General features: G+C 38.2%; 1 protein-coding gene across 7 annotated transcripts in view; it reads right to left on the reverse strand.

Annotated features, from left to right (window-relative positions):
• The window catches only part of LOC103677615 (SET domain bifurcated histone lysine methyltransferase 2), a 93,497-nt gene that overhangs the window by 21,350 nt on the left and 49,698 nt on the right, over nt 1-22,449 (reverse strand). For 4 of the 7 annotated variants that reach the window (XM_008706875.2, XM_008706878.2, XM_008706879.2 and 1 more), the window contains 6 exons: nt 20,148-20,364; nt 19,554-19,653; nt 18,051-18,144; nt 15,084-15,424; nt 12,545-12,633; nt 8,724-11,967 (listed from right to left, as the gene is read on the reverse strand). In XM_008706875.2, the coding sequence (XP_008705097.1) occupies nt 11,850-11,967; nt 12,545-12,633; nt 15,084-15,424; nt 18,051-18,144; nt 19,554-19,653; nt 20,148-20,364 (959 nt within the window). In that variant the 3' untranslated portion in view covers nt 8,724-11,849. Of the gene's footprint in view, nt 1-1,120; nt 1,243-8,214; nt 8,390-8,723; nt 11,968-12,544; nt 12,634-15,083; nt 15,425-18,050; nt 18,145-19,553; nt 19,654-20,147; nt 20,365-22,449 lie in introns of those variants that run through there. The other 3 variants (XM_040622718.1, XM_008706882.2, XM_008706881.2) reach the window with 3 other exon arrangements.

Below are 22,449 nucleotides of genomic sequence, written 5' to 3' on the forward strand. Positions count from 1 at the left end.
ATTAGAATCTATTTACATAATCATATATATACATGTAAGCGTAATCAATATCTTAAAGACAAAATGCAGTCTATGAGCACAAGCCACAGAAGCAAAAGACAGAACTATGCATAAGCACAGCCAAATGAGGCACAATCGCACTAATAATCTCGGAAATGCAAACGAGACCATTTCACATCCATCCGAGAGGAAAAAATTAAAATTTCATAATATCATATGAAATTTCATATGGCAAGGAAGAAGAGAAAAGAATTCTGAAACAATGCGGAAGTCAAACTTGGTGCCCTCCTTTTGGAGAGCAATGTGGCCCATACAGGGAGGTGCAAAACGCTCCCTCTGTACCCAGCAATTCTGGTTTTAGCTATGTGCCCTACACCAGAGAAATTCTCCCATGAATTAGGAGACCTATATAAAGATGTTCATGACAGCTGGTTAGTTATATGAAAAAAAGTGGAAAATCCTAAATGTTTAAGCACGCCAGAGTAGTTTAGTAGTTACGGTCACAAAATGGAATTCTGTAACATTTGAAATTAAAGACTTAAGAGTTAAATTTATCACATGGATAAATCTCAATAGCCACAGAATTTGCTTGAAATTCTACAAAGTCCAAGAACATGTGAAACAATATCATATCTTGTTATAAGCACTTATATACATGGTGGGAACATAGAATCAAAAACACAAGATAATAAGAAACACCAAATCTGTGATGGCAATATATCTCGAGAGAGATGGTAGGAGGGAAACAGAGAGAATTAAAGAGCTCTTAACTATCTGTGTTTTATTTCCTTTAAAAAAAACTCAAGGTAAAGCAAATACAGTATGATTTTACAAATCTGGGTGCAATATCTATGGGTATTGGTTATATTTGAAATATCTCATCAAAATACCTTTGAAGAAGCTTCTTCATAATTGTGTTTGATCAGTTATAAATAAAGCTAAAATGTAATTACAAGAGGATTAGATCTGAAACAGTTTAAAAAGTTAGAAAAATATGCTTCCCAAATTCCCACTTAAAAGCCTAAATCATGGCCAACTCATCATTCTGATTCCAAAGTACATTTATCTATTTTGGTATGTCCTTCCCTAAAAGGATTCATGTGTTTTTTAAGTAACTTACCAAACAATTTTCATGAGCAGCTATATTCTCTGATTGTGCAAAGTATAGGACACTATACTCGATGTCTTTGGGGCAGAGTGCACATGTCCTTTTTTCCATCTTTTCTGCAACCTGAAAGACACCTATAAGTAACATCCCTGATGAGAAATGGAAAAGTGGAACTTCTTGGTCTCTGTAACTCCTCCACCAGTCTTAAAGTATAAGGCAGGGCACTTGTTTTTATGAGAGATTCTCAACTCCCATAGAGGAAAAAAATATTGGTACCCAAGTGGAAAAGCAACTTATTGTGTATTTCTTAAATGGTTTAATACAAGAATGGACAATAATTAATGAATTCATTTAATATGTCTAAACGTGAGGAGAACTTTATTCAAGAAACACAACCAGTGGGTGCCTGGCTGGCTCAGTCAGAAGAGCATGTGACTCTTGATCTGGGAGTCCTGAGTTTGAACCCCATGTTGGGTGTAGACATTAAATAAGTAAATAAACTAAAAAGAAAAAAGGAAAAAAAAAAAGAAACAAACAGAACCAGGAATTAAAATACAAAGCTCTCAAAACACTGCCTTGACATACTAAGCTCTCTATAATTATTATTGTCAACACAAACCAACAAGAAAACAATGATGTGCTCAAGAAATAGTACTCTGGTTAACTGCCTGTAAACAACTCTTTAGCTCCCTATGTCATACTCTATTCAAAAATAAATTTTGAGTAAATTAAAGAAGTAAATGAGCAAGGTGCTTTAATTTAAATGCACTTTCTTTTTTTTTAAAGATTTTATTTATTTATTCGACAGAGATAGAGACAGCCAGCGAGAGAGGGAACACAGGCAGGGGGAGTGGGAGAGGAAGAAGCAGGCTCCTAGCGGAGGAGCCTGATGTGGGGCTCGTTCCCATAACGCCGGGATCACGCCCTGAGCGGAAGGCAGACGCTTAACGACTGCACCACCCAGGCGCCCCTAAATGCACTTTAATCTAGCATTATAATAAGTTCGGAGAGAAAGATACATAAAGGCAGGAAATCGATTTTTTTTCCCTAAAGAAATGAATAGAAGAAAGGAGAGGAAACTAACAGAAGGAGAACTAGGAAGAAAAGGGAAGAGACAGAGGGGGAAAAAAAGCCATCCGTTTCCACAACCCCCCACTGGGCATGTCAGTGACAGGTAATCTTTTCTAACGTATTAGTTTGCTGTTAATTTGGCCACACACATCCATTTAACAACTTGCTTGCCCTTTCCAATGTTTATCCTCTTATTGACTTGGTCTTCTGTAGAACACACTTCTGCTTTTAATCTTCAACTTTTTGTTTTGAAACAGATTTATTTTACCATTTAATGGTGAGAGTTTTAAATTTAGATGAGGTTAACCACTTAACGGGTTCCTAAAAGTTCTTTTTGTTATCCAAAAGTGTAAGAGCTCTTGGTCTCTCTCTGAAATCAGATCTTGCATTGCACAAAGTCAGAACACTGCTCTTTGGAGCAGCACTCATCTCACATTCAGATAAGTTTCTCCCTGAATTAATTTCTGTTTCCTGGATTTAGGTCCTAACTAGTAGGGATACAAATTTGTAGTCCCTCTGCTCCCCACCAACCACGAAAAAGGGGAGAGACTGAGAGAAAAACCCTCAGATGAAATGAAACAGGCCAGCTGCTTCTTTTCATTCATTTCAAACCACCACCATTTAATCAATATAAAATTCATTCTTCAGTATGAAGTCTTTGAAACCCAGTGTACTTTGCACCTATAGCGTGTCTTAACTGAATAAACCACATTTTTAAGTGCTCCACGGCCATGTGTAGGGAGTGGCTACTGTAGGGAACAGCACAGCAGAGGATCTAAGGAAACAGGAGACAGAATTGTTGCCTGCAAGAAGCTAACAAAATAAAATAACAGAATAAATGTCACAAAGTAATATAACTGCTGGGTGGAAAACACCATACATGCTATGGATCCAGGGGAGGAATCGCTCCCTGTGGGATTGGAGTGTTGCCAAGGTCATGGGTCTTGAGCTGCTACAACCTGGAGACAGAGGGAAAGGGGAAGGGAGCTGGGAGGGACTGGACAACAGAAGTAGCGATGTGGGAAAAGGCCAAAAGGTTTGACCAGGAGGCAGAAAACCAGCCAGGCTGAAGAGGAGAGTCTGTGCAGAGGAAGCTGGAAAAGAATTTGAGAAACAGATGGTGAAAGACTACCAGGAAGGATTTTGGAGCAGGGGAATAACATGATGAAAGAGTTGTTTTAATCAACTAAACTTCAATAGAAAACGAAAAACAAAAACATAGTGTGGAGTAAAAAAGGATATTACAAAGCTGTCAAGTGAAGAGACAATGTGCCTGCTTTTCTGGGTCTAAATAAATAATTCAAATTGTGGGGGGAAAGAAAAGAGTTGTTTTAAGCTTGATCTCAACATATGGAGAGAAATACTATGCTCCTGAGTAGGAAGACTGGACATTATAATGTCACTTCTTCCCCAAACAAGTTTTAGATTTAACAACATTTCAATTTAAATCTTAAGAAGGTCAAAGAACTTGGGGGAAATAAAAAGATTATTTGGAGGAATAAATCGGCATGGACTGTGAAGAAAACTTCGAAAAAAAATACATGTTTATCTGCCTATCCAATTTAAAACCATATTATAAAGATACAACTAGGACAGAAGAGTAGATGACTACATCAAAAGAAAGGACAACAAAATGCAGAGAGAAGTAGAACATAATCTATAATTATGAATTTAACATACCATAAGGTGGCATTTGCATTTCTTCTCTGGCACTGATGTCCTCAGCCCATTTTCTATTAGGTTATTCACTATTTCCTTATTGATTTATGAGCCTGTTATGTATTCAGGATGACCCTTTGTTAGTTATATAGCGGTCTTTTAACTTTGTTTATAGTGTTCTATGACATATAAAATGTTTAAATGTTTTATTTGATGAAATTATATCAATCTTTTATGGTTTCTACTCTTGGGTGAAGGAGACATAACTTAGAAAACACCTCTATTTTCTTCTAAAATGTTATTTTTTCTATTAAATATTAATGTGAAATTTATTTTATTATAAAGTATGTGATGAGGATATAAGTTATTTTCATAGTGGTTAGTGACAGATTTAAATCTCCTTTCCATGTATTTAATTATTACATATGTTTGGGTTTGTTCTTGTACTTCTCTTTTGTTCCATTGATCTATCACTTCCTCCTCCAATACTACACTTTATAGTTTTCAATGCTTTAGAATATGTATTAATATTTGACAACATAATACCCTATCCTCGATGAAAATGGGGGAAAAATCCCAATATTGTATTCACCTCAGGCTCAAAACCTGTTTTGATAAAATACTGTATTATTTTAAAGAACACACAAACTGGACATGAAAATTTATAAAGCATAGGCTAAAAAAAGAAAAAAAAAGCATCAGTTAGGAGGCTGGGATAAAAATCCCTAATAAAGAAATATGATAACATCTGATAGCGTGCAATGCTTCTCGTTGTGTAAGAGCTAGATATTTTTGCACGGTGCTACCTTTCCTTGTGCAAACCAGGGCGTTCAGATAGGTATACTGTATCTGGCTGAGCTGTCAGGCTGCGGATACCTGAGCATGGCCCCCTGTGTTTGCTCTGGGGATTCTGCCCATCTGAGTTGCACTCCCAAGTCCACAGGCTTCTAGGGTTTTGGCACCTGGGAATAAGATGGTGGTAGCAACACTGCTGCCTTCTGACCTAGGGTATTTTTCCCCCAGGTGATGGGCAGAAACCTAAAGTGGGACACACAGGCTCCCCCTAGTGGCTTTTCTGTGGTAGAACATCTCCTCATCATAGTTTCATAAAAGATTTTGGCTGTTCTAACTTGTTCATTCTCCCAGACTGGAGGATGCACAGAACTCTCTGCAGTTGGGAGAATCACACTGGAGGCTTTTACATAGACAGACATCCCCCACTTATCTGAACGCTTGCTATGCATTATCTGAAACTCCTGGACCATATACATTTGGATAACTGATATTCCTCACCTTCAGAATTCAGGAACTGTATAGATTCAGACAGTGAAGGATAGGTGTATTATGGGGGCTTGGGCATTTTTGGGAATCAGCAGCTGACACAAGAATAATGAAGAACAGCAGGGCTCCCCAAAGTCCCCTACTGTGTCTAGCAGACCTAACGACTCACAGAGAATGATCTAACAAGAATTCTCAAAAAATGAAACCAGTAGCCAAGAAAAGTTCTACAGAATGAAGCTGCAGAAAAATGACAGGCCAGGAACACACGAACTATGACTAACTCAAACCAACACAGTGAATCTTGGTCTCTCCAGGTCCACCCGGGAAGGGTTTGCTAAGGCCACAGCCTCTGCAGAGGTATCAGGGGTATCTTCCAAATGTTCCTCTTCCCAGATATGGTCCTAGAGCCCACCAGAGAAGGGCAATCCAGTCAGAGGACAGAATCTGGAGAAGGCAGATAGCCAAGAAACACATTTCACCATTAAATGAGTGGATGACGGAATGAGAGTCACTAATCCTATGATTCCATTTATAATCCCCTTCTGACAATGGTATGATTTATGTTCTAGACTGGCAATAAATTATGGTGCTGGCTTGGAAATTTCTTCCTCTTTTCTTCTTTGATCAACTTAATCTTTATTGCAGCTTACTATTTTAGTTCTTCCATTAGATATCAGGTAAGTAAGAGAAGTCAATTTTATCACTGAGTCCAGTGACTGCACACCTGAAATGGATAAAGACCAAAACAGAAGAGGAGTAGACATAACCTAGAGGCTTGGTAATGAACTTGGAAAATAAATAGTTTCATCAGATTGTCCCTGGATGATGTGACTGGATATAACTTTGGGAGAAGTATGTATGTATTTGGGAGAGCCAGAGAACATTACTGGGGACAGCTTTAGGATGTATAAACAGGAATAAGGATGTGTGTGTTGCAGGAGAGGAATGGTGGACGGCCAAGGAGTAGGACGTTCAGTGGACTTCTTTAGAATTACCTAACTTATAGTCACACACAGGGATGATCTTCAGCAGACATGTTGGTACTATGGGACTTCATTTCCCTAGGCACAACTGACAGGCCCATAGGACCCACCTGCTCAACTCTCAGATACACAGAACTCAGAATAGAAGATTTTAGTTCAGATTGGGCTGGTTTCCCTCCTGTGAAAGACCTTCTCCATCACCAAGAGAATAGAAGCCAAGCTCCTTAGTGGTGCATACAAGCCCATTCATTCCTTCAACAAATTCTTAGTAAGAACCTATTATACACTATTTTAGGTACTACAAATAAAACAGAGAATGAGATGAGAGTTTCAACTCTCATGGAACTTACATCCTAGTAGTAGAGACAGACAAGTATTTTTCCTGCTAGCAATATGTGCTATGAAAAAAAAAATTAGAGCAGGGAAAGGAGGGTGGTAGGGTGCTCTCTTAAATAGGATGGGCATGCAAAGCTGTGGAGGATACATTTGAGAGAGACTTGAATTATGGTAGGGAAGTGAGAAATAGGAGGCAAAAAGAAAGACCCCGAGGCAGGGACAGGTTTGGGGGCTTGGCAGACCCATAGGCAGTGAAGGGTGGAGATTCATCAAGATGGGCAGGGACAGGATCAGATCAGGACATGGGGTACACTGTAGGCCATAGTAAGAGATTATTCTGAAGGTAATGAGAAACTATTGACGGGCTCTGAGTAGGAGAATCACATTTGCTTTTTGTTTTTTTAAAGATCATTTTGGCTGCTGTGCAGCCTTATCTTTATGAGATGTTAGAGTAGGAGCCAGACCAATACTCTAGGCAGGAGATGATGGTGCACTGGGGCTTGGATGGTAGTGCAGGTGAGAAGTGGTCAGGCTCAAGATATATTCTGAAAACAGAACTGACTGGTCTGACTAATGCATTAGATGGGAAGTGAGGAAGAAAGGCACTGAGGGCAGTACTGAAGGTACTGGCCTGAGCAACTGGATGAATGGAAGGGGGAAGGCTGGTGGTTGAACAGGTTTGGAACATGTAAGTATGTGCAGAGAAATGAGAATTCTCTTTGGGACATATTCAGTTTGACATCATTCTAGGCACTGATGAAGTTGGTTACACCAGTCTGGAGTTTGAGGAAAAGGTCAGGATAAAATCTCATCTCCAATAACATTCTACAGAGAACACTGGCTGAATGAAAATATGCAACTGCTTTACTTGTGGTTGGCATGTGACATTTTGTGGCTGGTGCCTTTTTGTGTCATCACCTCTGTATGCAACACGCCTTCAACCTTTCTACCTCTGGTTAACTCTTGTCCTTAAAAACTAAGGGCATCTTTGCCTCCATAAAGCTTTCCCTAAACACCAGGCTGAGTTAGGAACCCTTCATCTGAGCTTCGTGGTTCTTACCAGGTCTTATGCAAGCTGCCTTTTCTATTCTTTAAGGCCGGAGTCTGCCTAACTCATCTCTGTATCCCTAGGACCTAGCCTTGAGCTTGCCACACAGTAGGAGCTCTACAACTATTTGAGCAAAGGGAAGGTGCAGACTCACAAGACTGTTTTCTTATTCACAGAGAGGGCCACTGAGGATTTGAACTACTAAATGGAAAGGAGGGGATGGTTCCAAAGAGTCACTTTCTCTGCAAGAACTTTCCCAACTGCTTCCTGAAACCCAGCTGACCACTTCTTTTCAAGAGGGGTCCAACTCCTGCCTACTTCTCCCATGCCACTTCTCTGGCAAGTTTTAGGGGCGGAGGGATTGCACGCGGAGAGTAAACCCACCCGAGTTTATGTCGGTTTCCCTTGATGCCTCTATTCCCCATGGAGTAGGACAGTAGCAATGGGCGGTCCATCAGCAGTGGGAGAGGTAAGCGGAAGGCACACCTCTCGCAAGTGAAGCTCTGGGCAGCGGTCGGGGTGCAGAGCCCGTGTGGAATTGCCCCCAGGGCCGCTGGAGGTGAATGCAGACTAGCCCTGCTCGTCAGCGCTGCCTCAGGGGCTCGGCAGGCGGGTGGGGGTGGATGGCAGCAGCCAGCGAGCAGGCCCGGGGACCCGCCCTGTGGTTGCCGGGACTCTGCAGCCTCACCTCAGCGCGCGCGCGCGCGTTGCGCTCAGGCGGTACTCACCAGTGGGGTGGGGGAGGTGGTCCCGGGCGTCCTGGGGTTCGGACCAGCCGGCTCCGTGGGCTGACTTGGCCAAGGAAGACAACACTTGGTCCATGGCTGCAACCTCAGCGGCTGTCCGACGGCTGCGCGCAGCGCCTGCACTTCCGGAAGTTCACAGGCAGCTACGGAGTTTCGTTTTTGTAAAAGCTACGGTGACGGATTTCCCCTGCCCGGGGGAAGTTCTGAGCAAGAGACACGTAGGGTTTGCAGAGGAAGTTCTCATTCAAATAGGAGCTCGCATCTTCTACAGATCCGTGCCTGAATCTGATTTTTTTTTTTTTAATTTGCAGATGATCCCTACCCTGCCCAGACTTTTCAGATGGGGAGGAAAGGTGGCCCAAACCCCTGGAATCAGCTGGAGAAGTGATTGCTCTTCTGAGGGGATTACCCGTTTCTTCTAAAAATTGTATAACACCAAGTTTGGACTAAATAGGTTATGTCATAAACGTAGGCAATTTAACCAACTGTAATTCCAGTTGCGAGTCGCAAATCTTTATTTAGCACCCATGGGGTACACAGCACCATACAAGACGAAGTTTTCAGTGCATGTAACAAAATATACATGTAGAGAACACAAATGCATATAATTACAGTTAAAAAAGTTGTTTTGGAAAAGAAGCATATAATAGTTGGTGGTTTGCTGAGGAATTAAAGGAAAACTTCTTGCATTTTGAGGACTTATTATTATTTTTGCATTTTGAGGTTTTAAAGGGAAGAGAGGCAAATTGGGGACAGCAGAAAAGAGAAACAATATATACAAAGATAATTTGGATAGTCTTGACAAATATAGAAATGGATCATAGAAGAATGGGACTCAAAGGGAAAATAAAAGCAGACACTGGCAGCCAAGTTTTTGCCCTTCAATCAGCCAAAACAAAGCACTAAAAGAGACAATTAGAGACTGATAGCTCAGCTCAGTTATGATGTGGCACTTGAAGAGACCCATCTCCCACTCTCGGCTTTCAATCTCAGCCTTTTTAAGTATGAGTAGACTGCCAAGATTACAAACTGAGGAGAGCGTATAACATGAAAGACAAAGACCAAAGGAAACATACAGGGAAAACAAACAAGAAATAAACCTTCTAGGTTGCAAAATATGCAGTAAGAATACAGATATGAATGCATGTGTATACACACACATAAACCTATATAATATACATCATGGTATTTTCAAAGAGATAAGATACTGCAACCATGAACCCAAAATGCTGTTGGGGTTAATTAATGCTGTTAAAGAAATTCAGATAAGAAAAGAGAGCTCTAGAAATTAAGAATATGAGACCAGAAAAGTAAAGCACAACTGATATATTGGAAGATTTAAATTGAGAAAATCTCCCAGAAAGTACAGCAAAAAGATAGCTGAAAATAAAGAGAAACTTTGGGGCACATGACTGGCTCAGTGGGAAGAGCATGCAATTCTTGATCCCAGGGTTGTAAGTTTGAGCCCCACATTGGGTATAGAGATTACTTAAATACGTAAACTTGAAAAAAAAATCACAACTCTTTAAAAACAAAGAGAAAAGAAATTAGAGAGCCAATCCTGGAAGTCTAACATCTGAATAACAAGAATTCTATAAAGAAAGAAAGAAAGAAAGAACAGATGAGGAATCATTAAAGAAATGATTCAAGATAATTTCCCTGAACTGAAGGGCAAAGATTGCAGATTGAAAGATCCCACCAAGCACCCAGGATGAAGGATGAAAATGGACCTTACCATAAATAGAACACTGGGACAAAGATAATTCTGTCAGCTTCAAGAGAGATAAAAACTACTGGTCATATATATAAAAGATAAGGAATAGAATGACATCTGACTTCAGTAATCACCATGGAAGCCAGAAAGGAGACCATTTTCAGATTTCATAGCAGCAGCACTGGAAACTAGCAGAAGCCTTCAAAATTGTGTATGGAGATTACTCAAGAATTCTACACCCTGAAAATATAGCAATCAAGTATAAGGGTAAAATAACATGCTCAAACATGCAAGGTCTCAAAGTATTTACCTCTCAATTTTCCTTTTCAAAAACAACTGGAAGATGTCCTTCACCAATATGTGGGAATAAACCAAGGAAAAAGGAAATAATGGAATTTAACTGGAAACAGATCTGACATAAGACAGACAAAAGGAATCTCCAGGACATTGACAGAAGGTGACAGCTGTGAAGCAGATCAAGATGTCACAATTTATGTATAAAAATATTTCCCATACTTATCAAGTATCTTCACTTTCAGTGTACGGCCTAAAATTCCTATCTCTTTACTGTGAATAGACTTAACTTTCCTCATCTGAACAGGCTGTTAGGTTACAACCTTTTGCTCCTTTTCCTAGTTCCTCGGTTTCCCACTCTCTAAAACAATTTAAAGTTAAATTTTCATCTAGTTCAGTATTTTTAAGCAATTAAATTGGGCCCAAACTTAGAATAGCATTTTATTTGAACAGTAATCAAACTAAACCCAGAATCGAGTATAGAAAAAAAGAAAGAAAAAACAAAAAAGACCTAAAACCTCTCAAAAGCCAAAACTACTTTTATTTACTTCTTTTTGAGCTAGTATTCCTCTTCTGGTTCCCAGGGGGAAGTTCCTGGCAGCCAAATGTACAACTTTGTTATGGATAAAATTAGTTTTGATGCCTGGAAATTCCCAGTCCCTTTTCCACTCCATGATCAGGGCTGGGTAACCTATAGCGGAGTATAACTCCCTTTTTCTCTACAAAAGCGATTTGCATATCATACCCAGGAGAATCCAAGAAGCTGTTCCAGACTTTACAAACTCAGTGGAATTGTTTTTTGTTAAGTGAAATTCTTGCCCATCACAATCCCTTCTAGAGGGCCTAAATAAGCCAAGTCTGACTAGTTTCTAAGTTTTCTTACGGCTCTCCTCTACCTAGAACAAAAATATTCCAATTCCTCTGGGTTTCTAGTCCCTCTTTTCTTGTCTGTGTTTATACTGGAGTAGTAAGCAGAATCTGTGGAAAAGAAGTTCCATCTCAAAGAGCTTGCCAAAACCCTCCCAATAGGAGAGCTTCTCCCTCTTAGCATTCAAATGGTTTGATCAGACAGAGTCGCATGCAGCCAGAACTTCTATATGCGTAAAGTTAGTTCTTACATTTTCCTCAGGCTATGTTGCCCACTTTATGGCTCATAACGGTAAATTATTTGCCAAGAATTAAACATACATTTTGTAGGTAAAGATGTGGAATTTGGCCCTGTGGGGGGCATGAACTCAAAGATAATAATCACGAAAGTAAATAAGAACAACTGAATTCTATTGTGACATTTGTTTCTCTTAGTATATAATTTACAAATAAGTTACAAACTGTATAATGGTATTTCATATAAAATATACACTTCCATCCCACTCCTGTAAAGTTGAACAGCAGAAAGAATAAAGAGATAGCCTATGCATAAGAAAATGTCCTTATTTTGTTCCTAGCATTTCTAAGTCATACAAATGAATTCCCTGATAAGGGTAAACTGAGAAGAATTCTCTTGATGGATCACAACCTAAGTTAATTCCACTGATGACTAAAGGTTCTCTTGCATGGCTCTAACTGCAACGTGATAAGCTAATCTCATCAATAGGCATTAGCTACAGATTTATAATATTTTCTTTCTACACTTATTCACCCCACATTGGCAGAGGATTTCTTTCTCAGGCATAGTCCCAGCTTCATACCCATAATCCCATGTTAGTTCTGTTCTTGCTTTCACATACCTAGAAAGTAGAAATTAAAAACAAACATAAATCACTGAGTAACTACAAAATGAACCAAACTTGATTATATCACTTTATTAACATCCTTACAAATCTTCAAAAATCCTGTTTATTCTCACACCCCCAGTTAGGAATGCTCTTTTATTAAGAATAATCATTTGAGTTTTATTTCAAATCTACCAAAATCCTAAGTAAGAAACTTGTCAATATCCACGAGAAAGGAAGTGTTTTGTACACAGTAGAACCCAGTGATGTGGTGACGTCTGTGGTGTGAGGCCTGTGGTGCGACAGCTGGAGGCAGTTCTGACTTATAGGAGATGTAGCATTCTACATCATTTATTCCCTGAACTGAACTGGGTCAGAACTGCCATCCTTAATCCTTTTGGGCATTAATTCTCACAGGAAATAAGGACTGAAATTTTCGCTGTTTAAAATTTTATTGACTAGGAACAGTTGGGGATAAATGAATATTTTAGGGTAGCAGATATTAAGGGCTATCACCCACGTTTTTAAAAATATTTTTCTACTGTTATTTTTCACAATTTCAAAATTAAATCACATAAAAGAAATTTCAAACCTGTTGGTGAAGAACGCCACCAATGGAAAATTCCTGTCACGTGTTTCTACAAAAACATTCTGTACCAAAAGATTTGGGCAACAACTATGCTGTTAAAATAAATACATAAATAAACACAGAGGTTAGATATAGTAAAGCATTTGATACCTTGTTTTTGAAACATTAAAATACCATTCTGTTTCTAACACATCTCACTTTGATTTCTTTCCCTTTTTTGCTGACCTATAAGTAAAAATATCATAGACTGTAATTTTTTAATAGTAGGAACTCAATCAGAAAAGCCCCATTCCGACACTCTTATCTTGCTGGTAGAAATGCAAAATGGTACAAACTTCTATAGAAGATAATTTGTCAATTTTATCATTATTATAAATGCATTTGTCTTTTGATTCAGCAATCCTATATCTGGGAATGTATTCCACAGATGCATCTGTACATGTATCTATGTGTTCGATTATTCATTAAGCAGTTTTTAATAGTAAAACATTACTATTCTAAACATTGTTTAGAAACAACCCAAATGTCTATCCAAAGATTAAATAAACTTTGTTATATCCATACAATGGAATTCTATGCAGCTATAAACAAAAAGAAACACAAAATGAGGTGCTCTATGTACTGATATGGAAAGATCACCAGAGTATACAGTTAATTTAAAAACCAAGGCACAGAACAGTGAATATGCTTTTATGTAAGAAAGGGGGGAGAAATAAGAATATATACATTCACTTGTATTTCCATAAAGAAACACTATAAGTATACACAAAAAGTAATAAAAATGATCTTACTATATAGAGAGTGGAGTGGGGATAAGGTGAATAGAGACATAGCTACTTTTTAGGGTACTTTTTTTTAAAAGAAGAAAAAAGGTTAATATGAAGAATGTATATGACTGAATTTTACATCATCGTCAAACAGACCCTCTGGCAAGGGGACATATGTAAGCAACTGATGTCTGTGTGGAACACAACCATTAGTTATCCTTGTTCAAGGCTTCTAACATGATGCTATTTTGCACACAGTAGAACCCAGTGATGTGGTGACGTCTGTGGTGGGAGGCCTGTGGTGCGACAGCTAGAGGCAGTTCTGACTTACCAATTACCACCATTCCAATATTGTTGTCTATTGCCCACTAGCACCCATCTCCACACATTCATGTATGCCAGATTCATAAAGGACCAAATCCCTGCAATACTCCTTAGACATGTTTGCCACCATTCAATTTCAATGATAACTTCCCGTCCATACATTTTTTTTCAGTTGGGCCAGTAACCTTTACTCATGGTGCCTACCATGAACAGAGGTAGGCCTGGAGCTACCTTGAAACAGAATTTTGTTCAGCTGTATGTATGTATTCTGTATGGCTTTTTATTTCACGTATTCATTTTATTTCTATTTTTAAATCATGAATGTATTTTCTATGTTAAAATAATAAAAGAAAGAAGAAAGGAAGGAAAGAAGGAAAAAAGAAAGAAGGAAAGAAAGAAAGAAAGAGAGAAGGAAAGATAGAAAAATTCTATTTTTTCCTCCTCTAAACAAGAGAAGAGCCCAGATGGTGTGCTGATTGGGAAAGTAAAATCAACCACACTGTTCTGGCGCAGCAACTTTCAATGTAATTGACAGGAAATAAAGCCATGACAGTCCTTTGCTGGGGATCCTTCTTCGATGGCTCTCCAGACATGTTTAATGGCTCTGACATGTTTGGCGATAGTCTAGAAGTAGTCAAAGTAGAATAAAGAACAGCAGTTGGGGGACAAAAGAAGAAAGGAAAGGATCCTATTTCATGTTAACCAAGTATCCTCCTAATGAGGAGAAAAAGAAACCAACCAAATAAACAGATCACCTAGCAAGGAAAACCTCATTGTTTTTAAAGATGTTCTGACTTCAGGTGTGTGTGGGGGGATGCATATAAGGAGGGCACTTGTGATCAACACTAGGTTTTGTATGTAAGTTCTACATCTGAGACTAATATTGCACTGTATGTTAACTGGAATTTAAATAAAAATCTGAAAAAAGAAAAAAAAGATTTTCTGACTTCAGAATCTTTTTCTCTTCTGATGGCAGGTGAATTACATATGACTGCACATAAATTTCCATCTCTGTCAGTGCATAGGAGATTAAATTATTCTCAGAAGGTAGTTGGTAGGCATGGGAATGAGAAGGAAGCTTGATGACCTCACCAGCAGCTGTCATGAAGCTAACCCATCTCCATCACAAGGACCTACTGAGGGAGTGGAGAAGCCGTAACAGCTGCTCAGGGCACCCCTCTCCTGAACCACAGTGACACAGGAGAACTGGTCCTCCTGTAGTCACCCCACATGTTGGTCACAGAAAAAGAATATATATAAGTAGATTATGAAACACTAATAAAATGAAGACTCATGAACATAATTACCCCCCAAAAAAATTTCCAACCATTCAAAGCAGAACAGAAAAAAAGTTTAGAAATGTGAATCTCGTATGGTGACTAACATAATATAATAAAAAATCATTAAAAAAAAAAAAGAAAAGAAATGTGAATCTCAGCCCATATACTCACATTAAGGAAGCGGCCCACATTCCCTTCTTTTGTGGCATCCAATAAAAACATGTTCCCTTTATTGAACTTTTTTAGAGAATCAGGTGAAATATTCTTGGTTTCACTTGGGAACTCTTTTTCACAAAAGACTTGATGGTTTTGATATGCTGGAGATCTTTCCTCTTGGGGCTTTTGCGTTTGAGCCTTGAACTCCTTTATAATATTCTGTTTATCCAATGTGGTTGCTTGGTTACATCTGCCCCCTGATGGAGTTTCTTCTCTACATTTAGTTATATCTATCACATCTGATTCAATCAGCAGATTGTCTTCAGAGTCTTTAACTTGGTAGGAGCTTGAATCCTCTAATAAATATTTTGGAAGGAAGTGTCAGCAAATATACTTGGCTGATGAATAGTCCTGTGATTAACATACTAATTAAATGCTAGTTGCTTTAATTATTGCTAATCCTTACAATGTATGAAGGTAGACAGTACTCCAATTTTACAAATGAAAACTGTGAGCCTCTGAGAGGATAAGAGATTCACCTAACCTGTAATATAATGAGAAGTGGGGTAAGAAACCCAGAAGAGTCTCAAATGTTTGAGAAACGCCTGGCTCCAGGTCTTCCTTCTTTCTACTACCTTTTTACAAATGTACCTATTGCCTCCTATTACTACTATAATTAATCTCTACTCCTTGTAAACTGACTTACCTCTCCTCAACTCTGAAATCTGCATTTAAGTATATTCTAAACACTTGTAACAGAGTAGGTGTTTAGGGAGTACTCTAGGCCTTTAGGACACCAATGAAAGGCCTGAGAAAACCTTCTTGGCATCACCCTCAACAAGTCCCAACAGTAATAACTGTATTGCTATGGATTTTGCACATATTAGTGTTTGAAGGTTTTGCTAGATGACCAGTCAATATTTATGCTTTTACAAATAATAATACTTTAGAATAATATAAGCTGCCTTAATCATTTTTCTTATCCAATTATGGAAATAATTTTTTATAATATTCAAAAGTATGAATGCTTGTCAAATGGAATAAGTAAAATCATTTATTTTTAAAAAGCCACTTGTGCCACCTAACTTAGTGGCACAAAAAAACTGTATTTCTCTTGATGTTCTTGATCTAATCATTATTGTTACTGCCTGCTGTTCCTACATGTTCTCATATTTCAATTATGGGTTACCTGTGAATCGTAATAGTACATAACTGATTTTTGTAGTGCCTGCTATACACACACACACACACACACACACACACACTGTAGCAATTAATGAAAGTAACAAAAGAACCAAAAGCAAGAGTACTCATTATGGCTCACATGCATTAAATGGTGAAGGAAATCAGAGTATGTCATGCCAAAATATGCTTCCTTGACATAAGAATTATTTTAAGCTAAGAGTGATTAAGTAGTCTATGCAGGAAAAGTTTTTGCCTTCCCCCATCTGTTTAAAAGCAGTACATAAATTTACAAAGGTGTCCTTCCTCCTCCTACCAGGAAGGACAAAAGTTAGTCAACCAGAGACCTTTATCAGCAGGGAAATCAAACCAAAGGAACCTACATAGCAAACTTCACTAACTAGCCTTTATCCACTATTGGTTTCCCATATTTTACCTTCCCACAATATGCTGCCCCCGAGACTCAAGGTCCATTTCCTTTGTCTTGTCACTCCTCTAAAAATTTATTGTTCTTTGGCAAAGAAGCTAGATAAGCAAGAGTTCTAAGCTGCTTTTTTTTTTTTCTTTTTTAGGATTTTACTTGTGAGTAATCTCCACACCCAACTGGGCCTTGAACTCACAACCCCCAGGATCCAGAGTCACATGATCCACTGACGGAGCCAGCAAGGCACCCCTCTAAGCTACTTCTTTATATTATTCATCTCTGAGATACACATGGTAATGGTGATACATGGTAATAAATTTCTGCTTGTTTTTCTCTTGTCAATCTGTCAGTCTAATTTACAAGGCCCCAGCTGGATAACCTAAGATGGGTAGAAGAAGAGATTTTCCTCCCCTTTGATGGTGAAATAATTATAATACGTAAATACCCTTTCTGATAGACCTTGTCTGTCAAGCAGCTGCCTTGCTCCCCAGCCCCAACCTCCATCCTTTAAGACCAGGTGAGGAGTTGGGGATACAGATGCAAAGAAACTTTAAAGGAGAGGAGGCAATGGCTCAGTTATTCAAAAACGGTCATCTCTCAGCAGTATTTCCCCAGTGAGGGATATTGTGAAATGCAAAATTACCAAAATCCAGGTTTGTCAAGTTGTAACATGAACTACTGCAAGACTGGTAACACTGAAAGACAAGCACTCAGAATACCAGTATTTTTCCTTTTTGCTGAGCATTCCTGCAGCACTGTTGGCTGGAGTACCGCAGAATGATGTATTATAATTTTAAAGGAGCCCCTAACAGAGAGTTAGGAAATGGCTGCTTTGGACAATGCTTCCAAAGCCACAGATAACACTGTGGACTATGTAGACTCACAGCTGTCTACCCCGCTCCTTCCTGCCGTGCCTCAGGGCCACTGTTGGCATACAGACCAAGGGTTGGCAAACTTCTTCTGCAAGGGAACAAATAGTATTTTAGGTTTTGTGGGCCATACAGAGTCTCTGTTGTGGCTATTTGTCATCAGAGATAATATGTAAATTAACGAGTGTGGCTATGCTCCAATAAAACTCTGTTTATGGACACCAAAATATAATTTCATATAATTTTTAAGTGTCACAAAATATTCTCATTTTTTTAGCTATTTAAAAATGTAAAAATTATCTTAGCTCATGGGCCATACATAAACAGACAGTAAGCCAGATTTGGTCCACAAATTGTAGTTTGCTAACCTCTGATCTACACAAGTAATAACTTTTATAATGAATGAAGCTTGTTTGTTCTAAGTCTGAGAAAATAAGCCATAGGTATTGAGCGAGACAGACATAAAGACAGAAGAGGCAGGCTATCACAGAGTGAAACAAAGCCTACTTTTCATTTCCTTGGCTTTGGAGTTCAGATGTACTTGGGTTGGTTTAAATCCATCATTATCTTCTGAGGTGACAGACTCTGAAGAAGCAAATCCCTTAAAAGAGAACAGGTAAGATGTCTTTACTTTCTAGGTCAGGAAAAAGAATTTAATGTAGCAGTTAGACCTCTTTCATCAAGTGTCAATCTTCATAGGCTACTGTAGCTAGATTGGTTTTGGAAGCCTCAAAGTTGGTATCATAAGGAATCTCTGGAGGGATGGAGCCCTTTTGGCTGTGTTCTACTTCTAAGCACTTTAGTAAGCCACAAATTATAAAGACTTTATTTATTAAGACATTCCTTAGGCATTAAAATTTAAAATAAAATTCAAAGACATCTGTCTATATCCCTCAATTTTGATACCAGATTATAAATGTGGCTTCAACTGTAAGATGTGCAAAGATAAAAACACACTTTAGCCAGTTTTTACTTCAAAGACAAGGTTAAAGGAGTTGTCTGTCTTTATGAGTTCTAGACACAATCACTTCGTATGTTAATGATAACTTAACACCACACTTGGCACTCAACTAACTGTTCAATAAGTGTTGACCATTATTATTTATTATTATTATTCAAGTTACTTAAATGGTCAACATTTATTTGAGCACTTGGCTGTCAAGCATTGTGCTACACAAAGTTTCTGAAGCTTATCTCATTTAATCCTCTTAACTCTGAGAGAGACCCTATTATCCTCATTTAACAGGTAAAGGAATGTGGACATGGAGATGTCACCTGGGTAGAAAGCACCAGAGCTGGAGGTCAAACCCAGGTCTATGTAATCCAATGGCCTGCCCCTTTCATAATTATGTGATCCTGAGGAGGTACTTGCTGTATGTACATTACTAGGCAGAAGGCAAATATTTGCACATCACCTAGGGCAGAGTTTTTACTTCTCATCGACAAGCCCTACTGTGAATTATCTTTATGTCATCCTCTGTTCTTTCTCCTTCATCTTTCTTTGCTTCCAAGTTACAGTCTCCGACTAGTTATTCTTCTCAGTACAGACTGAAGAGTATACCTTCAGAGGCTATCATGTAAAACGGTGTTTTCTGGATGATTCTTTCAGGAGACTGTGTCTCTTCTTTCTCTTGTAACTCTCAACCTTATCTCCTCAACCTAAATTACTCAATCTTTTTTCTTATTATGTATCGCTATCAACTCTGGAACACTTTAGCTTTTCTATAAATTCTCAGAAATGGATAGCTTTCAGTTTCAGTGGAACACACTGTCAGATCATGACCAACACTCTCCTTGTGTATCTAAGTTGGGAACATGCCAGTGACCATGGAGGACACTAAGTAAATAAAACATGGTCCTAACATTTCAAGAGTATGCCCATTCCAAAATAATAAAAGAAATCCTACACATTATTAAGTTACACAAACAACTGCAACTAAGTAAAAGACAGAAAGTGAGATCACAGTTAATGTTCTCAGAAGGGACCCATCTACAGTTCACAGTTTTTACCATCCTTTTCCCATTGCGTTGAATAATGGCTGTCTTCACTTTAGGACTTCTAATGACTGAATGATATTGAATTCTTGAACTACTGTTACATTTCATTTCTCTGAAAAAGAAAAAATTATTCTATATATCACTAAAAATTATCTTTACTGGACCTTGAAATATAGATATCACTGTTAAGTAAGTATCCATCAGAAATTAATCTAATAACACCTATGGTTATCCCCCACTAAAGAAGGAAATATATTTTAAAGTCAATCATTTTTGAAGTATGTTTAAAAAATAATGTGAAAAGGTTTGTAAATAAGATGATAGAAAATAAAAAGAACAGCAAAAGTTATGACATCCATAAAGACTCTGACTAAAGGCATAAGTCTTTTAAAGGTAAAACTCCAGAAATGGAACACTGAGGAAATAAAGTATGTTGGCTGGCTTTTAAAATATAAGCATTCTAGATTTTAGACTTAAACTTACAACTGTGAAGCAAGTTGATATATAGGAGATACATAGGAGTAGAGGGAAAGTAAGAAACACGGAGAACCATTCTTGATCAATAATACAGATCAATCTTGATTGGGTTCCTAATGTCTTACTTACATAACAGGCTCTTTTAAATTATTATTGAACGTAGGTGGACACTCCTCAGCCTTAGCACTTCTATGTGTTTCCAGTTCTAATGGGATAACTTCAACCTCACAATCTGCAACTTCTATTTTCCTCTTTTTTGAAAACATATTTTTCATAATATTCTCTTCTTTTCCATTTTCATCAATAGCATCAGGTTTCTCAGTGTTAGATCTGCTTAGTAATCTTCCTAAAAGAAAGAAAGTAAGAGTTTAATAAGACAAAAGATAATAAAATTGCTAACCAACAAAAGAACATCTCTATTCTCCATTACTAAACAACTCTGTGAAACGTACCATATTTCTGTAATGAAAACAAACACATTAACTCATCCTAGGAAACTCTTGTAAGAAACAATAAACAAAAGACTAGTAAGAGATTTCATATCTTCCAGTATATAAAAAAACACTGGCCATCTAAAAAAAGCATTTGTCTGTTCTGGTATAAAATGAAAGAGAATACAACAAGATCCTGGCAAATAGAATCCAACTGTACATTAAAAGGATTATCCATCATGACCAAGTGGGATTCATCCCTGGGATGCAGGGGTGGTACAACATTCGCAAATCTATCAGTATCTTAGATTTTATTCAGAAACAAAAATTCAGAAATCATATGATTCTCTCAAGAGATGCAGAAAAAGCATTTGACAAAATACAGCATCCTTTTCTGATTAAAACCCTTCAGAGTGTAGGAATAGAAGGTACATTTCTCAATCTCATAAAAGCCATCTATGAAAAGCCTACTGCAAATATTATTCTCAATGGGGAAAAGCTGGAAGCCTTTCCCTTAAGATCAGGAACACGACAAGGATGCCCACTCTCGCCACTATTATTCAACATAGTACTAGAAGTCCTTGCAACAGCAATCAGACAACAAAAAGGGATCAAAGGTATCCAAATTGGCAAAGAAGAAGTCAAAATGTCTCTCTTTGCAGATGACATGATACTCTATATGGAAAACCCAAAAGAAGCCACTCCCAAACTATTAGAAGTTATAGAGCAATTCAGTAACGTGGCGGGATACAAAATCAATGCTCAGAAATCAGTTGCATTTCTATACACGAATAACGAGACCGAAGAAAGAGAAATTAGGGAATCCATCCCATTTACAATAGCACCAAAAACCATACGTTACCTTGGAATTAACTTAACCAGAGACGTAAAGGACCTATATTCTAGAAACTATAAATCACTCTTGAAAGACATTGAGGAAGACATAAAAAGATGGAAAGATATTCCATGCTCATGGATTGGAAGAATTAACATAGTTAAAATGTCCATGCTACCCAGAGCAATCTACACTTTCAATGCTATCCCGATCAAAATACCGAGGACATTTTTCAAAGAACTGGAACAAATAGTCCTTAAATTTGTAGGGAAACAGAAAAGGCCCCGAATCATCAAGGAACTGTTGAGAAGGAAAAACAAAGCTGGGGGCATCACAATGCCAGATTTCGAGCTGTACTACAAAGCTGTGATCACAAAGACAGCATGGTACTGGCACAAAAACAGACACATAGACCAATGGAACAGAATAGAGAGCCCAGAAATGGACCCTCGGCTCTTTGGGCAACTAATATTTGATAAAGCAGGAAAAAACATCCGGTGGGAAAAAGACAGTCTCTTCAATAAATGGTGCTGGGAAAATTGGACAGCTACATGCAAAAGAATGAAACTTGACCACTCTCTCACACCATACACAAAGATAAACTCCAAATGGATGAAAGACCTCAATGTGAGACAGGAATCCATCAAAATCCTAGAGGAGAACATAGGCAGCAACCTCTTCCACATCAGCCAAAGCAACCTTTTTCATGACACATCCCCAAAGGCAAGAGAAACAAAAGATAAAATGAATTTATGGGACTTCATCAAGATTAAAAGTTTCTGCACAGCCAAGGAAACAGTCAGAAAAACTAAGAGGCAGCCCACGGAATGGGAGAATATATTTGCAAATGACACTACAGATAAAGGACTGGTATCCAAGATCTACAAAGAACTTCTCAAACTCAATACACGAGAAACAAATAAACAAATCAAAAAATGGGCAGAAGATATGAACAGACACTTTTCCAATGAAGACATACAAATGGCTAACAGACACATGAAAAAATGTTCAAAATCATTAGCCATCAAGGAAATTCAAATCAAAACCACACTGAGATACCACCTTACGCCAGTTAGAATGGCAAAAATAGACAAGGCAAGAAACAACAATTGTTGGAGAGGATGTGGAGAAAGGGGATCCCTCCTACATTGTTGGTGGGAATGCA

This window comes from Ursus maritimus, unplaced genomic scaffold (assembly GCF_017311325.1).
Source record: "Ursus maritimus isolate PB19 unplaced genomic scaffold, ASM1731132v1 scaffold_10, whole genome shotgun sequence".
NCBI lineage: Eukaryota > Metazoa > Chordata > Mammalia > Carnivora > Ursidae > Ursus > Ursus maritimus.